Source organism: Salminus brasiliensis, chromosome 23, assembly GCF_030463535.1.
Source record: "Salminus brasiliensis chromosome 23, fSalBra1.hap2, whole genome shotgun sequence".
Lineage (NCBI taxonomy): Eukaryota > Metazoa > Chordata > Actinopteri > Characiformes > Bryconidae > Salminus > Salminus brasiliensis.
In genome coordinates this window covers 30645466-30667533 of record NC_132900.1, presented here as the reverse complement: position 1 = coordinate 30667533, position 22068 = coordinate 30645466, and the positions used below count along the sequence as shown (strand labels likewise).

General features: G+C 42.9%; 1 protein-coding gene across 1 annotated transcript; it reads left to right on the top strand.

Annotated features, from left to right (window-relative positions):
• The first annotated feature begins 911 nt into the window (after positions 1 to 911).
• Positions 912 to 20778, top strand: nmd3 (NMD3 ribosome export adaptor). Its single transcript, XM_072669310.1, has 16 exons — positions 912 to 1105; positions 2644 to 2689; positions 3454 to 3588; positions 12156 to 12252; positions 12340 to 12420; positions 12511 to 12639; positions 12919 to 13009; positions 14144 to 14222; positions 14505 to 14601; positions 15942 to 16059; positions 16704 to 16849; positions 17112 to 17224; positions 18187 to 18259; positions 18740 to 18846; positions 19012 to 19082; positions 20202 to 20778. The coding sequence occupies exons 2-16, from the start codon at positions 2646 to 2648 to the stop codon at positions 20333 to 20335; spliced, it is 1515 nt and encodes a 504-aa protein (XP_072525411.1). The 5' UTR covers positions 912 to 1105; positions 2644 to 2645; the 3' UTR covers positions 20336 to 20778.
• The last annotated feature ends 1290 nt before the right edge of the window (positions 20779 to 22068 follow it).

Sequence of the window (22068 nt, the reverse complement as noted above, 5' to 3'; positions counted from 1 at the left end):
ACCTTCCTGGGGAATAAAGGCTGTCAATGCAGCAGAGCAGGACAAACCCCCTATTAATGTAAAGAGGGTTCTTCAAGGGTTCATTAAAAGAACCATGAGAACTTATTATTATAACTTATTATTATTATGATTAAAGGGTTCTTCACACTTCTGAAGTTGGTTCTATACTGATACTGTTATAGTTATAGTTATAATCTAATTAATTAATTATAGTTAATTATAGTTAAAATCTAGTATGTCTAAAATGTCAATTTTAGAATATATTTAGTAGAACTTTTAGTAGACGTCAATGTAAAAAGACTTAAATGTTATTGTTTATATCAAGAAAGTAAGAATAATATTGCATTGTGATTAGCTGGCATGGGTGTAAATTAGCTTAGGCCTACGAGTGTTAGGTCAGGACATTGTAACGCACAGCTTCATATACTGTACTTTTATGCAGTTGACTGCTCAAAAAAATGTAAAAAAAAAAAATAATGCAACTTTAACATATATAACAATATTAGATGATTAAACTCTTCAGGGATAATAATTATAATTATATATTTTTTTATGTATTTTTTTTTTCTTCCACTACTTCTGTAACAGCTATCTATATTATATTGTATCCTAAAACGTTAAAAATAAAATTATAATTAAAATATAATCAGCACTAAAACCAGCACACATCAGTTCAATGTTAAATTGTTTTCTTCATTTCTTCACAAAACTGACGATTTCTGACGACAAGAGATAGTCAGTGCAGGCGATATAATACAAAATCCTATTTAATTCCTTTATATTTAGAAAGAAGAGATCTAATAAACCAACAATTAGATTAAATTAATTGAAATACACACAGAAATGTGTAGCTGTGTCTAATCAGGCGCGCTGCGGGCAACCCTCTGGGTCCTCTGCCTAGGCTCTCCACAGTTACGTCACCAGCAGGAGGAGCGCACGTGTGGGAGCTTTTCCCCTTTTCTGACAGAATTGTGTTTATTTCTTCAGATTTAATATAATAATAATCTCTGTCAGTCAGCGGGGATGCCTGGAACAACGCGTTAACCCAACAGGCACGCTTTTACCGCCGTTAACATCTTCTCCAGAGAGCCGAAAACCCCGTGAAGTGAGTAACGTTATGTTGCTAAAGCTGGTTAGCATCAGCGCGCGCCTGCGGGTTACAGAGCATATTAAACATCATTTTGTTCTCAAATGTTTTTATTATAGAGACGCTTAATGATCCAGAAACGCTTTATATACACTGTAGTTTCTTTATTTTACCAAACAAAAAGCAGCTGTGTGAGAGAGGGGGAATTAAACTGTTTATTTTTATTATTGTGTTTATTCTGTAACGTTACATGTCTGTGTGTCTGTCTCTCTATCTGTCTGTCTCTCTCTGTCTGTCTCTCTATCTGTCTGTCTCTCTCTGTCTGTCTCTCTATCTGTCTGTCTCTCTCTCTATCTGTCTGTCTCTCTCTCTATCTGTCTGTCTCTCTCTCTCTATCTGTCTGTCTCTCTCTCTCTATCTGTCTGTCTCTCTCTCTCTATCTGTCTGTGTGTCTCTCTCTCTATCTGTCTGTGTCTCTCTCTCTATCTGTCTGTGTCTCTCTCTCTATCTGTCTGTGTCTCTCTCTCTATCTGTCTCTGTCTCTCTCTCTATCTGTCTCTGTCTCTCTCTCTGTCTGTGTCTCTCTCTCTGTCTGTCTCTCTGTCTGTCTGTCTCTCTGTGTCTCTCTCTCTGTGTCTCTGTCTCTCTCTCTCTCTATCTGTGTCTCTGTCTCTGTCTCTCTATCTGTCTCTCTATCTGTCTGCCTCTCTCTCTGCCTCTCTCTCTGTCTCTCTCTCTGTGTCTCTCTCTCTCTGTGTGTCTGTCTCTGTCTCTCTCTCTGTGTGTCTGTCTCTCTCTCTGTGTGTCTGTCTCTCTCTCTGTGTGTCTGTCTCTCTCTCTCTCTCTCTGTGTGTCTGTCTCTCTCTCTGTCTGTGTCTCTCTCTCTGTCTGTGTCTCTGTCTCTCTATCTGTGTGTCTCTCTCTATCTGTCTCTCTCTGTGTCTGTCTCTCTCTGTGTCTGTGTCTCTGTCTGTGTCTGTCTCTCTCTCTGTCTGTGTCTCTCTCTCTCTGTCTGTGTCTCTCTCTCTCTGTCTGTGTCTGTCTCTCTGTCTGTGTCTGTCTGTCTCTCTCTATCTGTGTCTCTGTCTCTCTCTCTGTCTCTCTATCTGTCTCTCTCTGTGTCTGTCTCTCTCTGTCTGTCTGTCTCTCTCTCTATCTGTGTCTCTGTCTCTCTCTATCTGTGTCTCTGTCTCTCTCTATCTGTCTCTGTCTCTCTATCTGTCTCTCTATCTGTCTGTCTCTCTCTCTCTCTGTGTGTCTGTCTCTCTCTCTCTGTGTGTCTGTCTCTGTCTCTCTCTCTCTCTCTCTCTCTGTGTGTCTGTCTCTCTCTCTCTGTGTGTCTGTCTCTGTCTCTCTCTCTGTGTGTCTGTCTCTGTCTCTCTCTCTGTGTGTCTGTCTCTGTCTCTGTCTCTCTCTCTGTGTGTCTGTCTCTGTCTCTCTCTCTGTGTCTCTCTCTCTCTCTCTGTGTCTCTCTCTCTCTCTCCGTGTGTGTCTCTCTCTCTCTCTCTCTCCGTGTGTGTCTCTCTCTCTCTCTCTCTCTCTGTCTGTCTCCACAGTCATGGAGTACATGCAGTCCCCAGCCACCAGCAGTCAAGGGAATATGTGAGTATTGCAGGGGTCTACAAGCTCCACTCGTATTTACACTGTCATTAGTTTTCCCAGTATTTGCTACTAACTGTCAGTAGGATCCGTAACCAATTTGGAAACCCCATGAATAACCTTTGTTTCTTAACATATTTAAACATATGACCATTAGATCTTTATTTGAGCCGTATTAGGAGATGGAGCTGATATAATCAAACACACTGAAAAGAGTTCAGTTTAATCATTTGCAAATTGAAAGGTGAGGAGTGTAGGAGAAGAATCTGAAATCTGGTTCTGAACATCAGCTGCAGGAATATTCTGCTCTTGATCTTTTAAGTGAGTGGTGAAGATCCCCATGGCCAGCTCAAAGAGCTCTCTGAGTCCTTCAGAAAGAAGAGTGTAGATACAGAGGAGTCTGGGAAGGGGTTTAAAAAGCTCTCAGAAGAATTAAAAATCAGCCGTTCCACTGTCCGCTAAATTATTTACAAGTGGAACAGCTGACCAACATGGCCAGGTCAGGCTGTCCTAGCAAGTTCAGCCCAAGAGCAGAACAGAGCAGATGATGAAAGAAGTCATCATGGGACCTATAAGTAGCTACAACTGCCACAGGTGATGTCAAAGTACATCTCTTGCCATCGGAAAGAGACTGCACAAGTTTGACCTACATGGGTGGTTAAGCAAGAGGTCCCTCATTGCACACCTCCCATGAAAATGAAGCTTATATTATTATTATTATTATTATTATTATTGTTATTATGAACTAACCTGCTTTCTTTCTGTAGCCTTTGCTGCACGTGTGGCGTCCCCATTCCTCCAAATCCAGCCAACATGTGTGTCTCGTGCCTGAGGACCCAGGTGGACATTTCTGAGGGAATCCCAAAACAAGTCTCTGTACATTTCTGCAAGCAGTGTGAAAGGTACTTCATTATTTTCTATATATTGTTTTGCCACCCTATTAAAATCACACCTACACAATTAGGTACACAATTAAAACGTATTTGATCAGTCAAGACCATGTTGGAAGTCCAGCTTCTTTAAACAGTTCTAAACTGAAGCAGTGAGGCTAATGTTGCTTACAAAAAGAGAAGCCAAAAGTCAACAAAAATACCTGTACATGCATGCCCACACATTTTTCTCTCAGCTCACATCCAGGTCTTCATTAACCTGTTTTAAAGCAGAAGTGGACTGTTCTGGCTATCTAATGGGTCATATTTCATAATGTGGAATATTATCGCACAGACGCTCAAATTTCTTAGAAATAGTAATACCAATTTTTAGACTGTTTGCCAGAAATCTCATACTGCATACACCCTGCCTTTCCTAAATGTTTAAACATGGGGTGTGCATTCCCAAAAACACAGCTTTTTAAACTGTACTATATGTCCAAATGTTTACGGACACCTCTTCTGATTAATGCATTCAGCTACTGTAAGTTGCACCCATTGCTGCCACAGATATGCAAATACACACGAACCTCAGTTCATGAAATAACTGGTTTAGGAGGGGAGGAGGAGGAATGTGCCTGAAGCCCCTCCTCCCTAATCTAACTTTCTGCAAATTCCACCCCTGTTCACATGTTGAAACAAGTAAATGAAATGTCTGTAAAGTTCCTTATTTGCTTGCTGAAATCACACAAACCATGAAGAAACAATTCTATTGTAATATTAATATAATATTCTCAAGCTCTCACTGACCAGGCAATGTAAAGTTTTATGGAGAACTGTATGAGGGACAGTCTTTTGCATCTGTAGTGCATGAAAACTGGATCACAGGGGTGTTTAAAGGTGTCCAATTAAATCCCAGATGTCCCAGAAGTGATGGGCCCAACAAATAGTACCCACTCACATGAAAACGCAGATGGGTCACTTGCCTTGATTGGTCACCTACTGAATGAGGTTGGGGAATGTGTAAATCAGTCGGTCCTTGATGCGCACTCTATTTGTTGTGGCTCATGGGGCCATGAGGCCGTGAGACCAGGATAGGCTTCCCAAGAACAACAATCAGTGCCTTGCTAAGACAAAAGGGACGTTGGTCACAGGCAGTGGATGTGAGACGGCCGATTGCTGTTTGTGAAGTGATGTGCTCTGCTGTCCGCAATGCTTATAGTGGGAAGACAGTGCAGCAAGTCAAGATGACGTCTGGTTTATCCAACAAATCCCCGATCCGGAGCCCGTCAGGGAGTTCAAAAAGCTTGTGTGGAGTTGTCTTGTGTGATGGTCTCAAAGCTCATTTCTGTGACGAGGAGTTGGTTTGTGAAGCTGCTTGTCCACTTTGTTGATATTGCGCTGGTGAACAGCTTCACCAACAGCTTCATCATCCACAAGGAGACGGCACTGGCAAAGCAGCAGAAGTTCTGCTTTCACACTTACTTACTAACAGTGAAGACAATACGTTAAACGTTACTGTTTTAATGGACTAATATGCTAATATATACACAAAACTCCCAATATGTTTTTCCTGTCTAAGTTTAAAACCCAGAATGTGTAAAGTAGCAGCAATAAAATATAACAACTTACAACTAAAAAAATGTTCGTATTGTATTTTGTTACTGTTCTGTTTGTATTAATGATGTTTATTCTTATTGTATTTTTTTGTTGTTTGTATTAATGACTTTTTGACATGGCCTGATTATTGTCTATTTGTGACTTTTTATTTATTTATTATTTCCCCAACTCCCCTGTTCTGTTTCACAGTAAAGGTTAATAGTGGAGTCTGTGGTTCTGCGGGAGTTCTCCTTTTTTTCCCCATTTAGTCTGAGTCCATCTGAGACTCCCACGCCTCCCACTAATAGAACTTTGCTCTACGCTCACACACACCACTGTGATGCCGCTAAAGGTGTGTGAGGCCTTGCCGCTCTTGTGGCTCAGTGTTTACAGACCGTACCAGTTTTATCCACCCGCTCTGTTCACGTGACGGACAGCTGCTCTGTACGTCTTCATTGCATCTCTGCGTCCAGATTCAGGGAATTACTGTAAAAAGTAACAGCAATTAATTCATGATGCATGTGCTAGTTCCTAGTTAGTGTAAAAAAAAAAACACACAAAAAAAAACAAAAAACGTGTGGTGACTTCGCCAGCAAATCGACTATTAAATTAAATGCTAACTAATTTGGTCATTGATTTTGGTCGACTAAGTTGATTAGTCGTTGCGCCCCTTTAATGAGCTCTACAGCTCTTTTGGGTGAAAAGCTGTTAGCATGTCTGGTTGACGTGGTTTGGATGGCCCTGAATCTTCTACCAGAGGGAAGTGGCTGGAAGAGGTGAAGTCCAGGATGAGAAGAGGTCCGCTGTTAATGTTGCCTGTTTTATCCATTTGGTCTTGTTGTCCTATCTTTTTCTTGCAGTGAAGCTGATCCATCCAACCTTCCCCAACATGGCGTCTGTCCTACCTCTTGTGACCCACTCCCAGGGACTTCAGCTTCGACCCTTCCTTATTCTGTGGACACTCCTTATACTTATGCTAGAGGACAGGCTAATGTTGGAGACACCAGAAGCACAAGCCTCATACCACCAACATCTCCAACATCTGGAAGCAAACAACCCAGTGTCAAAGTGGAGATGTGCACATCACCATCTCCTACTAAGAAAATGTTCATACCACTGTCTCCAACGTCTGGAAGCCCCTCACGTACCTCACCTAGGCGACAACCTGGTGTCAAAAAGCGGACTTGCACAGCATCGCCAACTCTAGCAAAGAGAAGAATGTTCATACCGTCGTCTCCGGCACCCAAAGGCCATTCACAAAGCTCAGCTGGGCAACAACCTAGCGTTGACGTGGAGATGTCTACAGTATCACCACCACCTGAGGACAGGTGGTGTTATCCCTCGGAGGAAGACCAGAAGCCTCCTCCGTTGCCGTTTCGCCCCAGGAAGACCCCAGGAGTTCAGCTGGATTTTACGGCAAACTATAGCCCCTCTGATCTCTTTCAGCTGTTCTTTAGTAAAGAGGTGATGCGAACCTTGTGCAACAATACCAACAACTACGCGGCACAGAAACACGCAGAGGGCATGAAGAGGCGGTGGACGGACGTGACGCCTGATGAAATGTTTCATTTTTTTAGCATAGTCCTCTATCTTGGACTTGTGAGACCTTCATCTTTCGTGGACCTCTGGAGGAAGGACTGCTTGCACAGCTTCCCATTTCCTATTTCTGTGATGCCTGGCTACCGGTATGCCGCCATCATTGCGTTCCTGCAAATGAGCGACCCAAAGGAAAGCGCCAAGAATGATCAGCTCCGAGGTAAGCCTGAATATGATGGTCTCTTCCGCCTCAAGCCTCTCCAGGATCAGATCTTGGCTGCCTGCAAGGCCTACTACCACCCCCGCCAGAACCTCTCTATAGACGAACGCATGGTGGCCACCAGGGCGAGGATCGGGATGAAGCAGTACATGAAGCACAAGCCCACCAAGTGGGGCTACAAGCTCTTCGTCCTGGCCGACAGCACCAGTGGCTACACCTATAACTTTAGCGTCTATGAGGGCAAGGCTAAGCAACCGTCAGGAAATGGCCTTAGCTTTGACGTTGTTGTCCACCTGCTCCATGTGCCCTCTCTGGGCACAGGGTACACGGTGTATGTCGACAACTTTTACACCAGCACGCTGCTCTTCCGGCACCTGCACAAACTTGGTTTTGGGGCCTGTGGCACCATCCGTGAGAACAGGATAGGCTTCCCGAAAACGACAGTCAATGCCCTGCCAAAGAACGTGGGCCGTGGTGACATGCGATGGATTAGGGATGGTCCGTTGCTGTTCGTAAAGTGGAGGGACGCGCGGGATGTCGCTCTGTGCTCCACTGTCCACAAAGCTTATGGCGGGCAGTCTGTGCATCGTCGAATCAGAAGTCAAGATGGCACCTGGTGCACCCACCAGATCCCCGTGCCCGAGCCTGTGAAGGAATATAACCGGTACATGGGAGGAGTTGACCTATCCGACGCTCTCATTAAGTACTTCTCTGTTACTCAGAAGACCAGGCGTTGGTTTGTGAAGCTGTTTCTCCACTTTATTGATATTGCAGTGGTGAACAGCTTTATCATCCACAAGGAGATGGCACTGGCAAAGCAGCAGAAGCCCCTCACCCAGAAGCGCTTCAGGGAGGTGTTGTGCATGGAGCTGGCTGATGTCGGGAAGCCACAAGTGTCTACACCTGCAGCGGTTGCCATTGAGACATCCTCTGCATCTCCCGTTAAGCCCCCTAAAGCTCTAGAGCGCAAACCACAGGGGTGCTTCCCTGTCCCAGTGTGCGCGTTATCCGCTGATCCTCGCCTGAAGGCCACGCAAGGGAGGAGGAAGTGTGCGCACTGCAAGATGAAAACAATATTCATGTGCAGATCTTGCGGCGTTCCACTCTGCGTCGTTGTGGACCGGATGTGCTTTACAGACTGGCATGACCAGAAGAGGTTTTAGGCACATAGACTGTCTGTGGAACGTGTTAAGCAGTCTGTGAGTTGGCTAGATTTGAATCCTAAAGCACATGCGTGTAGTATCTGGACCTAGTTTGACTGGATCCTGTTTTCACTTGTTACTGAAATGCATTCCTAGTGTGACCAGATGAGATCTGGATTTACTTTACAGCGTAAAAAAACTCAAGGACTTAAGTTCCCGTAAATGTCCTGTAAACAACCGTTTCTCATCACAGCTTCGGGAGACTGTAAACTGGTTAGAGCAATGGTGGGGGTTCTTCTACAACACGGGGGACCAAATAGATGGTTCTCACATTCCTGTAATGGCTCTATAATAAAAGAAAAAAAAAATCAAAGGACCAAGCAAATCCCAAATGCAAGGGAACGAACTCTTAATACCGCCGTCGCTGTTTGGTAAATAAGTGCACAAATACAGAGGGAGCGAGTGAAGTCAATATCCACAATAATAATTACTCGTGTAATTATTCACGTTTTTTGGCAGCATTCGACAGATCCTTTTGACGCTTGACTACAGTATTTGATCCCAGAAAGTGCATTTACTGGTCTTGGACCGTATAACGGTACTATCGTAGCACTTTGGTATTAAAAAAATGTTGAATCTCAAAGTTGGGACGTCTATTAAATTGCTGTTGTGTGTCTGTATCTAGTACATGTCCAAATAAAGAGCCACAGGGTGGGTGGTTCTGTGGTTGCTCACTGACTAGTGAGGCTCTGAAAACCAAGGCCCAAGTTACGTGTTTGGTGACACTGAAGGACAGAGCAAGCTAACCTGGATGATCCGGTCTACAAAATTAGTCTGAAAACACTCCTAAAATCATTCCTTCTACTCTGCGCTCTCAGATACGAGGCTTTATCCTCTAAACAGATGGATTTGAGCCTCGGTTATCTGGAACACGGCCTGTGCTGTGGTGTTTAGCCTGCTAGCTAACTTATCTAAGCCTAGATAGCCGGCTATGAGTCCAAACCTAGCAGAACCGGCCTCTCCTTTCTCCTTTCTGTTCTTCCCAACACCAGTCGCTCCATTTCGCTCTTTCAGACCGGAGATTTTACGGTCAGCACTTGTGTCGGGGTCAGCAGTTAGTCAGCAGCAGCTGCCCTGGGCTGGTTGAGACTCGGTGGAGCTGTAGCTGAGTTAGCTAAGCAAAGGCTAGCTTAGCGAGTGGCTACAGATCCAAAACTTTAAATTCAGCTTCTGTTCTTTCTTTCAGCAGCAGTTACTCGTTCATTAGACACCGGATGCTCGAGTCGGCCTCGTCTAGACATTCATAAGTGGAGTTTCTGCAAACTGCAGTCCAGCTGTATTATTTTGAGATAGTACAACGTTGTGAAAAAAGTGTGTGTGTGTGTATATATATATATATCTCCCAACTGAACTGTTTACACTTGTCTTAAATGTACTGATCTCTGCCCACCTCCGAATGGGCTTTGAGTGATCCGGACGCAATCCGATCACGGTGCTTCCTGGGGGTGATCCGATCACCACTAACGCATGTTACTGCCTAGTGTAAACATGCTCCTGAACCTTAAATAAGCTAAACAGTTCTCAAACTACTGAAATGGAAAAGTGGAGATGAGTAACGGAGGCTACCTCCAGCAGTGATGCTTGTTCTTTGTGCAGACATCATTGTGGATCCATTAATTACCTTTTTAATTAATCACACTTTTTTTTTTTTAATAGCAAAGGGAGCAAAAAACTAACTACAATCGTCACTAACTCTCTATGTAGCTAGAACTTGTTCAGTAGTTAGAACTTTAGGCTACAGTTTGTAAAACTGCTTATTCAACGAACAAAACACTGTAACCTTATTTTTTGTATTAAGTAGAGCACTTACAGTTGCCTGATCAGCTTAGTTGTTGTTTTTACTTAAATGTTGACCGAATTGGTTGGTTTGTTTGCCCGAAAGTTCTGTTAATTGGTTTGGTTTTCGGTTTTATGTTGTATTTTGAATAACAATCTAGTGTACTGTATACGGGACCTAATTGTCGTTGGAGAATTTGAACGACATGTAGAACATTATGATGGGTGCGACATTCGACACTGCTAAAGCGACCAAAGAGATCTGCTGTAGAGACTACAGTTAACCTTACGTTAATGGAGCTCTGAGGACAAGCAACTCCTCCGCTGCCAAGAGTCAGACCATGTGAAGTTACAGAGCGGGGTCAGGGCCGAGTGCTGAGCTCAGAGCAGAGTGCAGAAAAGCCTCCAACTGACTCAATAACTGCAGCAGAGCTCCAGACCTGCTGCTGCTGGTAGAGCTTAGAGCAAAGGGGAACCGGCTCCATATTAATGCCTATGAGTTTAGAAAAGTCATAGTAGGTGTTGTTTGGATGTCCCACATACTTTTGTCCATATAGTGTATTTTGGAGCCTACCTCCTAATTACTTAAATGGCATGATATGCATGTATTTGGAGAGGTTATGGACACGTTGGAGACGCCTTGTGGAAAATACTGTTAGCGGTGTTATCTTTTTTATTTTTGTGTCTGCTTGATATTTTGTACTTTGTCTTGCGAGCTCCCAGCAAATCATGGAAATGTGGAGTATGACTGATGCGTTATTTGTTTCCAGAATCCATACGCACATCGTAAACCACAAAAATAAGTTGTTTTTGTATTTCTTCTGTATTTGATGTTCTCACATGGAGCCTAAATGACTGAAATAAAAGCCTGGAGGTACATTGAGTGGAGTGTCTTCTTTAGTTTAAGCTCTGCATTTTTCATGGTATTTGATATTTGTCACTCCTTGGCTCCCACTACAGTTGGGGAGTGAAATTCACTACTGCCATAAATACACATAGATGTATGCGCCGCCTGTACGTGTACATTTCTGGACAAGCTGAGAGATGCAGAAGTGTCACTGGGTAGAGAAATGTGGACTAAGGCGGTAGAGTAATACTACAGGATTTTACATTAATATGACTCAGGTTATTTAGATCTGGTGAGAGGTCTTGTGCAGCTTCACCAAAGGTTGAGTTTTATTTTATTATTTTTTATTTTTTTCCCCTGCAAGTTAACCCACCTGTCTGTTGTTCCCCCTAGCGCTAGCAATTCTCCAAACATTAGAAGGGTAGGGATTTAACACGCGCCTTCTCAAATACATGCAAAACCAGCTGCTGCCTCTTTTTAAACTACCCCTGATGGGGCATTGCCCGGCAGCCAACGTGCTCTGCGGAAAAGGCTGGATTTCCAGCTCCACGAAGCAGCTATCAGACGCCTGTTTGGGCCAGCGTTGCTGATAAGTGATTGGTGGGGGGAGAGTGCACCATCTACCCACCCTGTTTACGAGAGCTAAAATTGTTTTCAAAACGTATTTTAGAAAATTTAATTAAAATGAAACAGTAACATTTCCATAAGTTTTAATTAACGTAATAAGCTGTTTGATGTTATTTATGCTGGAATTAAATTACTGCAGTATATAAGATGGATCCCCCTGCACTAGATAAGCAGTGTTTTTGGGCTGTAATTATTTAAAGCAAAAACACTGCAGTGAGTCTTTAAATGGCACATTAACAATCTTGCCATTTGTCTACATTAGTTTGCACATAGAGGTTTTAATCATGCTAATGTACCAAAAATTAACTGAATAATAATCAAAACTAGAAAAGATTTTTAATGACTGGCCCAATGTGTCCTAAACCACATCAATAAGCACTGGTATATGAGAATCTGTATGTCTTGCTCCTGGAGTCACCTTACAGTGAAGAGAGTCCAGAGAACTGTTGTAAAGGAGCATACATGCACTGAGAAATTAAAATCCAGCTCTCTTTATTAGATTTCTTTTAACCACCACTAAAGGACACACTTTACACATGCATTTCTGGACAAGCTAAGTCACTACACACCAGTCATTGAAGGGTAGAGAAGCATGTGACTTTTATCTGAACCATTCATTTAATAAAATTGTAGCAGGATTGAGTTGCTAAAGGCATTTTGACAACAAATTACTTGTTATGAAGCTCAGGGCTTGAGGCCATGCACATCTATTCCAGGCTGTAGTAGTCTTGGTGTTTCGTGAGTGAATCGGTTCTTTTGCCTGACTGACAGCTTCCCTTATCTGTTCCAATAGGTACCTGCAGCCCCCAGGCACATGGGTGCAGTGTGCCCTGGAGTCCAGGGAGCTACTCGCTCTCTGTCTGAAGAAACTTAAGAGCTCAATGACTAAGGTAAGAAAATAGTGCCAACAGCATAACCAGCTGCACTGATCCTATACTGTGGTTGGGTCTCTGAACTGTGTTCCTTATTCTGCCTAGGTCCGGCTCATTGATGCAGGCTTCTTATGGACAGAACCCCATTCTAAAAGAATCAAGTTGAAGCTGACCATTCAGAAAGAGGTGCTTTTGCTGGCTGTTAAGCATTGATAGAATAGTAGAAGCTCTTCTAGCTCTTGTTTTGAAATCTATATCTATCTGGTTTCTCTACAGGTCATGAATGGAGCAATCTTGCAGCAGGTGTTCGTGGTGGAGTACATCATACAGCCGCAGATGTGTGATGACTGCCATCGAGTTGAAGCCAAAGACTTTTGGAAGGCGGTTGTGCAAGTGAGACAGAAGGTAAGGACCTGCTGAACATGAGCTTGGACACAACTTTAAATCCAGGGCATAATCTTGGCTTGGTTGTACTTTAGTCAGCTGTGGTCTACCACAGAAGTAAAATATAATAAAACAGCCAAGTTTAATAGTTCCCAGGGTGTTCTTTCAGTCCAGCCTTATAAATATTTTCAGTACACATCCAGATGTGGTTACCAGGGGGAAAAGCGGTCAGCCAGTCTATATCTGACTGTATTATCTGTATTAATATGTCATTTTTTTACCTGTTATTTTTTTGTGTAGACTGTTCACAAGAAGACCTTTTACTATTTGGAACAGCTAATTCTGAAACACCGGGTGCACCAGAACACTCTTCGCATCAAGGAGATCCATGGTATGTTATTTTTAAAGGACCCCTAATGGAAAAAATTAATTAATTTAAAAAATAAAATAAAAGTTAAAATGTCAAGCGTGTAAACATTATAATGCTTAATGTACAAATCACCCCCCAGCCAACATATGAAAACTACCATGGGTTGAAAGCCTGTTTTCAGTTCACTGGTTCTCTGATGTCACAAGAAACATCTCATTTACATATCTTCAACTAATCAGCCAACCACAGATTAGCTCCGCCCATTCATATTCATGTCTGCCTGGGTTTTTCTCTTTCTCCACATTTGGTACCGCCAGTAAAGCCACCTGTTCCTATCTCCCCCCAGCACTAGCAATGCTCCCAGTAAGGCCTAAACACAGGTCTCCTCTGATGCATGTGAAGCCGGCGGCGGGTACCTAGCTCCATCTCACCAGCTAACAGACGCCTGTGCCGACCAACACCGCTATAAGAGTGTGCTCCTGCAGACTCTGGCTGCTAATGGCAAAGCAGTATGACTTTGGGTTTGAACTCCCGACCCCCGGGCCATAGTGCTAGTGCATTAGACCGCTGAACCACTGGGATACCTCTTGTTGTTGTTCTTAGAATTCAATTTAGTTCTATGAGAGAAATGAGAGGTTGGAAAGTGGTTGTGTAAAAATAAATGGACTATTTTAGGATCTAGTATATTTGTTATTCTGTTACAGCTCATAACACACGTCAGGGCTGGTTTAGCATCCATTTAAAAAGATATCGAGGTGAACCCCAAAGGTGGAACCAGCCCTCTTAGTTGTAGTATCCAGTTTCTCCTTAAGACCAGCTCACTATTCCAGATCTCCTGAACAGTTCCTGCTTCTCACTATTTCTGGAACAGTAGAAAGAGCTCCAAAATTTCAGCTGCTGATGATCGAGGGTCCAACACACAAGGTTGGGTTACGGGTGTGAAAATAGATTTAAACCTTTGAATGCTTGACATGTGGCGGCCATATTGGCAACCCCTCCATCTGGACCGTGTTACAGGAGAACGTTCTGTACGCTCTCATGTTGGAAGCGCGACAGTTGGCAGATTGAACAGTGCACAGCTCTATTTTTAAATTGCTTCATTTTTATGCTCTCTAACCCCCCCCCCCCCCCCCCCCCCCCTTTCCTTCCTTTTAGAGGGCATCGATTTTTACTATGGCACCAAGCAGCATGCCCAAAAGATGGTGGATTTTCTTCAGTGCACTGTGCCCTGCAGGTATGAGGCTCAGGGATTCAACCTTATTTTGCAAGCTCTACCCGTTCCCCCTCACAAAAATGTGTCAGGAGCAGACGGTAAAAAATGAATTAGGGTTCACCTGATTCAGTGGGGCTTCACTTCACATGTGCATTTAATCAGAATTTTTCACTCCACAATAAATTCTGCCTTTTTTTTTGAAAAGCTCTTTTTTCCATCACAGATAAAAAAAAATGTTTCCTCTGCTGCATTTAGATGATTATGAAACAAGCTAATGAATTAACTTTTATCTCTGTTGTGAAGATCAAAGGCTTCCCAGCGTCTCATCTCTCACGATGTGCATTCCAACACCTACAACTACAAAAGCACCTTCTCGGTGGAGATTGTGCCCATCTGTAAGGTATGCATCATTACACAAGCTTATCAGTGGAGTTTTTACAGATGCACGTTTCAAAGTAAATCACGGTGTTGCAGTGTCTGGGGAGCATTATCATCTCTGGCAGTGATTTCTTTGGCTGGGCGTGTATGAGGGTGAATGTGAGTGTGAGAATACTTGGCTCTGACTTGCCTGAGTAAATATATGGGAGTGTATGCAGTACGAAAATAATCCTTTCCAGGCCTGTCAACCTTTACACACATTTTTTGTGGAAGCTAGAGGTGTAACTCTCATGATTTGGCTCCACAATATACCCTGAATGTGTTCAGCGTGCTTGTTGCATTTTTGCAAAAGGAGCATTTCACTGTTCTCGTCCTCTATGACTAATCTACCAGAGGCAGATTATATCTGCCCAATATCATTGCTTTCCCCCTTCTCCCAATATCATGAAGCCCTAATGCAGTTTGGACTTTGGTACGAGTTTGTTACAACAGCAGGAAAGCACCAAAGCACCAACCCCCCCCCCCCCCCCCCCAAAAGCATGAGGCTAGCTTCCTTTCCATTTATATTACCCCTACTTTGGGGTAACTGCGACAGCCTGTAGTTGTAGTGTTACGCAGTATAATGTAAATATTCACATGTTTAATGTGTTTCTGCTCAACTGTCATCCAGAGCACCATGATTTCATGAGTTGAAATAAAAAGGATTGAGACCAGAATATTGGAAATATTTTTTTATTTTCCAATATTTTAATTTCATGGCAGCGAGAGAATGAGAATAAAGAAAGATAAGAAAACTGAGAGGTCCAGTGGACCTTTTTAAAAATAATTTATTCTTAAATTTACCCCAATTTCTACCCACTCCGCTGCCTCTATGATCAGAGGATCGTTAGTTCAAATCCTAGGTCATGCTGCTTGCCATCAGCAGCCAGAGTCAGGGAGAGCACAATAGGCCTTGCTCTTTCAGGGGTGGGTTGATGGTGTGATGTTGGTCAGCACAGGCGTCTGTGGTGTCGGCGCTGGGGAGCCGTGTTGTCCTCTGAGCGCACTGGTCGCCTTCACGTGAGGCATCGCTAGTGATTGGGGAGTTCACGTTGTTGGGGATTGGTCATTTGCTTTCTGGAGTGGGTAGAAATTGGGGTAAAATTTAAGAATAAATTATTTTTTAAAAAGTATTAGTCGCACAAAGTCTGTTCTGATGCTTTGATGTGTATATATATAAATAAACATCCCATTAGACTCCTAGTAGGAGCTCTGTGTTTTGCACTACACTGAGATCAGAATCAGCAATAACTGATGATCATGTGTTTGTTTCTAACTCCATATACAGTATAATTGATAAAAATGTGTTTGTGTGTCTCCCAGGACAACGTGGTTTGTATGTCCCCTCGTCTGGCCCAGAGTCTAGGGAACATGGGCCAGGTGTGCGTGTGCATCCAGGTCACCAGCACAGTCCACCTCATCGATCCAAACACCCTGCAGCGTGAGTAGTACTAGAATTACACTGCACATGCCGTATATACAGTATTACACAGCATCTGCTGGGGTTACTTTTTCCAGTTGGCACATAAACAGGCCAGCTACATCCTTTATAGCTAATGCATAAACGGGGTAAATGCATAGTCCTTTAGATGAAGGACAAGATGGGAAGGTTTTAAAACTGACATAAAAAAAAAAAATAAAATAAAGGCTATGCTATGTTTTTCGTACTGTATCAGACATCAGTAGGAGAATTTCTTCATGTTGTATTACCAGCCATTCTGCACACATTGTCACCACCTGTTCCTATTTTTCGTAAAGGGGAAAAAAAAAAAACTGGAACGCTTCCTTCAGGTGGTCAGTTTTGGACACCGTTCATTACCCCAGCACAGATTTTTTGCAGCTGGTTATTTCTTGTGCATATCAGGCTGGAATGATCATTTGATGCATTTTACCTTACTCTGCCTCTGGGCTAGTAACTGATATATAATAGCTCATAATATTTATTTAATTTAGCATAATTTACATACAGTACATACAGTATCTGTCTCTGCTGCTTAGTTCCCATGTGGTCATCATCTGACATCTAAAACCAGAAGTGCTCAGTTTTGTAGCTCATCACTTTATCCCATTACTTTTTCCTTGCAGTTGCAGAAGTGGATGCCAACACTTACTGGCGCTACCCTTTCAACAGCCTTTTTAGTCCAAAGCAGCTGGAGGAGTTTATCATCATGGATATCGATATCATCAGGGACCAGAAATTGGGAGCAGGAGCTGGTCTGAGATCCAATCGAGTAAGCAGGGGGTTTGTACCTAGGACAGAAAGAACATCTTGAAGAGATGGTGGTGGAGGGGGGTGGAGGAGAAGTAGGACATTCAGAGAAAAGTTCATGAGAATCAGTAAATGCAGACAAACAGCTCGTAACTTTGCCTCAATGGGACAAACATTTAGCTGTTACTATCCTCATTCCTCTGATCTACGAACATTTCTGTACCCTGTAATGGCATATCTCACCAGCAGATGATAAATGGGTGTATTTATGTGGATTTTCACAGCACACGCTGGCTGAGGTGTGGGTTCAGAAGACCTCGGAGATGAACACCAGCCAGCAGTACCACTGCCGCACCTTCATGGGCCACCTGCTCAACATCGGCGACCTGGTGTTAGGGTGAGCTATTGAAGCTTCAACATCGTTTATATGAGTGGGTCTCAGTTCCAGTACTGGGAACCTTGTTCTGCTTTCTACATCTCTCCTCTCTGGTCAATCACATCACATCTGACCTTGTTTTGTTTGTTTCTGGTCTGCTTGTGTTCTTGATTTATCAGTTAAAATGTTGGAGTGATGCATCATTTTGTAGTCAGTGTCCTGTCTATATTGGGACCTCTGGGTCCCCTTATCACATGACCATAATCTGTTTAAGAAACATTTTTTGATTCATAAATACTTCCTACCAGCTATTGGTTCAATAACAAGCCTTATGTTTGTATTTAGTGTAAAATATGCATATAATAATCCTGCTAGAGGTTGTTGAAGTTCAAACAAGAGTGCCAAAGCTTCCCTAAGTTACTTGTCCATCAGTGCTGATCTCCAGTTACATCACTTCCTTACCCAGGCCTCTTGCATACTTCAAGTAGATACACAATATGTCCAAATGTTTGTGGACACCCCTTCTAATGACTGCATTCAGTAGCTTTAACACCCATTATGATGAGAAGTACATAGAGAAGCCAGTAGAATAGGACTCTCTAGAGAAGGTATCAAGCCCCCCAACATTGAGCTGTGGAACTGTGTTCACTAGAATGATGGATGGTGCTCCGTCCAATGCTTATTAGGTGGGGTGGTGATTATCCAACATCCTGACCTCACCAACGCTCTAGTCACTGAATGCAATCAAATCCTCACAGCAATGCTTCTCCAAAATCTAGTGGAAAGCCTGCTTCCCTGGACAGTAGAGATAGTTAATCCAACAAAAGCAGGAGAAACTCTAACTCTACCCTTGATTTCTAAATAAACAAGGAATGAGCAGGTGTCCCAATACTTTAGTCCAAATAGTGTACATAAAATGTAAAATGTGTGTGTGGTATTTATTTATTTATTTTTAATATTTCTTTCCGGTTCTTATGTTCCAGCTATGACTTTGCCAATGCCAACATCAACGACGAGTTTCTGAACAAGATGAATCCCCATCACGTTCCTGACGTGGTAAGAAAAGCTCATAATCCACGTAATGAAATCATTGCTGATGCTTATTTGTAGCCTAAGTTATACTGCCCCCTAGTGGCCCATTGGGTAACCTATTTCTGCTTGTTCTGGTCATAAGAAGAATGTCTTCTCTGTGTCTCATGGAACAGCTTGGAGTGGCTTATTTAAAACATGGAAACACTCTCTCTCTCACACACAAGCATTTTAAATGCAAAACAGGTTTCATGCAAATAAGCGACGGCTCATAAATTCAGACTTGAAAGCCAGAAAACAAATCCATGAAGGCCCATCAGAAAACATGAGATCAACAGAAGATGAGAAGCTCAGAAACAAGAGAAGCTTTTAATAACATGCTTTGCTTGTTCTAACTGTAATAGTGTAATACTAGTAAATACCATATTTGTCTCTTTAAACTAACTAATAATTATGTATGTGTTTCACTATTTCTGGGGGCTAACTGTCAGATCTTTCTGTGTTCAGGTTCTGATTAAGAAGAGCTATGACAGGGTAAAGAGGATGAAGCGCAGGAACTGGAAATTGAAGGAACTGGACCGGGAGAGAGAAGGCATGGACTCCGATAATGAGAAGTAAGGGAGCAAAGTGTCCTCTGATGGCTCGTTTAGGTTTGAGCGCAGTTTAAAGTTGAGCTGATGTTTTGGTCCGGGTTTAGTTTCAGGTTCCGCTTGTATCCAGGCAGATTTGTACATCTAGAATCTCTAAATAACCTTATTGTGCTTAATGATCCTTTTTAGGCAATACCAGGACTTCTTGGAGGACCTTGAAGAGGATGAGGCATTGAGAAAGAATGTCAACATCTTCAGAGGTATGGAGGCCATCTAGTAAGCTAGAGAGGCCTGATACACACTTATTCTGTCATGTGATGTAGAAATGGATTATAAAGCCCTGTTCGGGATGGGATTAGTTTTACATGGGGAGGAGAGCTAATGTACTTATTACCAGAGTGATTTTAGTCCTGTCTGAATGCTGCACCATGTGTGTGTGTGCGCTGCCACGTCAAGATTCTGACACCTTCTGAAAAACAAGCCCTAATAATAACCCCACGCTCTATTAACCTAGACCCCAGGGTCTATTAATCTTATGTGAATTGGAATGAGAGTAAATATTCTTTCATATCCTATGGAAAAAAAATTTTTGTGGGTTTTCTCAAGCTTGAGAAGCTGTTTTGTTGTGCGTGGCTCAGATACTTTGGGCCGTTTAAGTCTGTGGCAAACCTCAGGTGTTGTATGGATTACAACCTTCAATCCAGAAGAGAACCCAAGGACTTATCAGAGGTACTACGCTTCTGTGTAACATAGCCAACAGACTACATGTATGTTAGGAACATGTAGCTGCTAAGTTTTAGGTTTTTTTTTTATTTTAAGATTTTTACCCATCTCCCCCCCCCCCCTTAAATTGGATTGGCAATTACCCAACCCATACATACACGTTGCTTATCACAATTGATGTGAGACACTTGGAGGGTCAAGCGCCTCTGAGGAAAGCGCTGTGTATGCGGCTCTGATGCATTGGCCAGCAGACGCCAGTGCCAGCCAGCACTACACTGTAATGATGTGGGGAAAAAGCGCCATCTACCCACCCTGGAGAGAGCAAGGCCAATTGTGCCGATGACTAGCAGCATGACTGGGATAACTCAACCTTCTAAAATATTAAAATGTATCATCTCTTTTTTTTGGAGGTGACAGCAGAATGTAAATTAAGTAGCCACTCGGTCATAAACTTAAAAAAAAAAAATATATATATATATATATATACTTTCCATCACTTCTCCACCTCCGCATGTAAAACTGATTCCGCCCAAATAGTCTGCTTTGAACTTTAATACAGAGTTCAGTGGATTTTGCTCTCCACAGATTGCACTCCGTTAAGCCTGTTGACCTAACACTACTCTCTTTGCGCTGTTTGTGTGTTTTTGCATGTTCAGATGCCTCCAAGATTCCTGTGGAGAGCGACACAGATGACGAGGGTGCTCCCCGGATCTCTCTGGCTGAAATGCTCGAAGACCTGAGTCTCAACGATGCCACCGGAGGAGAGGGGGCGGACATGATGACCGATTAGACTAGACCTCCCTTAACTGAGCTCTGAGAGAAAGGACACATGCAGTCTTCGCAAGCTTTCTCTCTCTCTCAGAGTAGCTGGTCGTCCTGTTGTTCAGCCATTAGTGGGTTTAAGCGGTGAATCCCAGGCTGTGGCTGGTTTGTCCCATTACTGGAGGAACCGTTCACTGCAGGTTTTTGTTTGTGTTTTTTATTCCCTTGCTCTGATAAGTAATTAGCTGGTGAATTGAATGAGGTGTGAGCAGGGGAGACAGCCACTGATGCAGTAGAGTCCTTCTTCTACAGGGCACAGTATGTTTGGTTTCTTATTATTATGATGATGATACAAAAATCTTTACTAATCCGATACTATTGAATTATTAACGTGAAGGACTCATTAAAGTGCTGTAATGATGTTAAGTGCTTTAACTTAACAATTAATAACAATAAAAAAAAAAGTCCTGACATATTTTCATGTATTATTTTTAACATGGCAGTAATGTCATGGTAATAATTAGTGTTTGGGTAAATAATGTATCCATTCCTGAAGAGCCAGTGTTGCTTAAGCAGCTTCCTTAAACACTTTGTTCATAATGTTTGTTTTTTTACTTCTGATCCGTTTCACAGCCATCGCTAAGAGCTGCATAAAATCAGGCTGTCAGCCATGCAATCTCCATAGACCAGCATTGGCAGTAGACAGGGGCTGTACTGAGGATCCAGGACTTTTAACGTGGCACTGTTGTAGCAGGCACCTGTCCAATGCTTTGCACACTGACCGTTTGTCTATCCTGGTCTACTAAGGGTGCTGTGGCTGGGAAGTACATAAGACTAGGAGCAGCATCACCTCTGCCGCAAAACCTTAGGCCACGCAAGCTCACGGAGCAGGACTGCAGAGTGCTGAACTGCTATATTAAAAAATCCCCTGCCATTGCAAACACTTGGGGCCAGTTATACCTGGGGTGAGCAATGTAATTACCGTGGTGAATTGCTCTTCACCATCTGGCGGTCTGATGGTATCCTCCTGTCATCCATTACCTGCCTCTATGTTCAGTGCCAGCTAACATTTGGCGGAGGGATAATGGTGTAGGGCTGTCTTATAAATGGTTTAAAAACATCCTAGAGAGAAACAGGAATTGTGAAAAACAATGCATTAACATACACTGTATGGACAGAAGTATTGGGACATCTGTTCCCTCATTCATTGTTTCATCGTAAATCAAGTGCCTAAAGAGTTTATCCTTATTTTGTTGAAGTAAATTGTCTCTGCTGTCCAGGGATGAAGACTTTCTTCTAGATTTTGGAAGAGCATTGCTGTGAAGATTTGATTGCATTCAGCGACAGGAGTGAGGTAGTGAATTCAAGATGTTAGGTGATCACCACCACACTGCATCCAAAAATTATTGGAGGGAGCACCATCATCATTCCAGAGAACACAGTTCTTCCACAGCTCAATGCTGGGGGACTCAAGCCCACCCCTGGCATTAGGCAGCATGGTGCCAATAGCTTTATGTTCATCTGCTCCAGACAGTCCTATTTTATTAGCAGTACTTCTCTACAGGGACTAGACAAGCTGTTTGTGCATTTGCACCTAAATACATTCATTAGAAGGGGTGTCCACAAACATTTGGACATAAATCGACTTAACACAGCCCCGTTTGTGCGGAAGTTATAAGCAGTGTTCCAGCCTGGACTGCTTGTTGAATAAGGCGTGCTACAGGGACCCAATCAGAATGGAGATCATTTACATAACTCTTA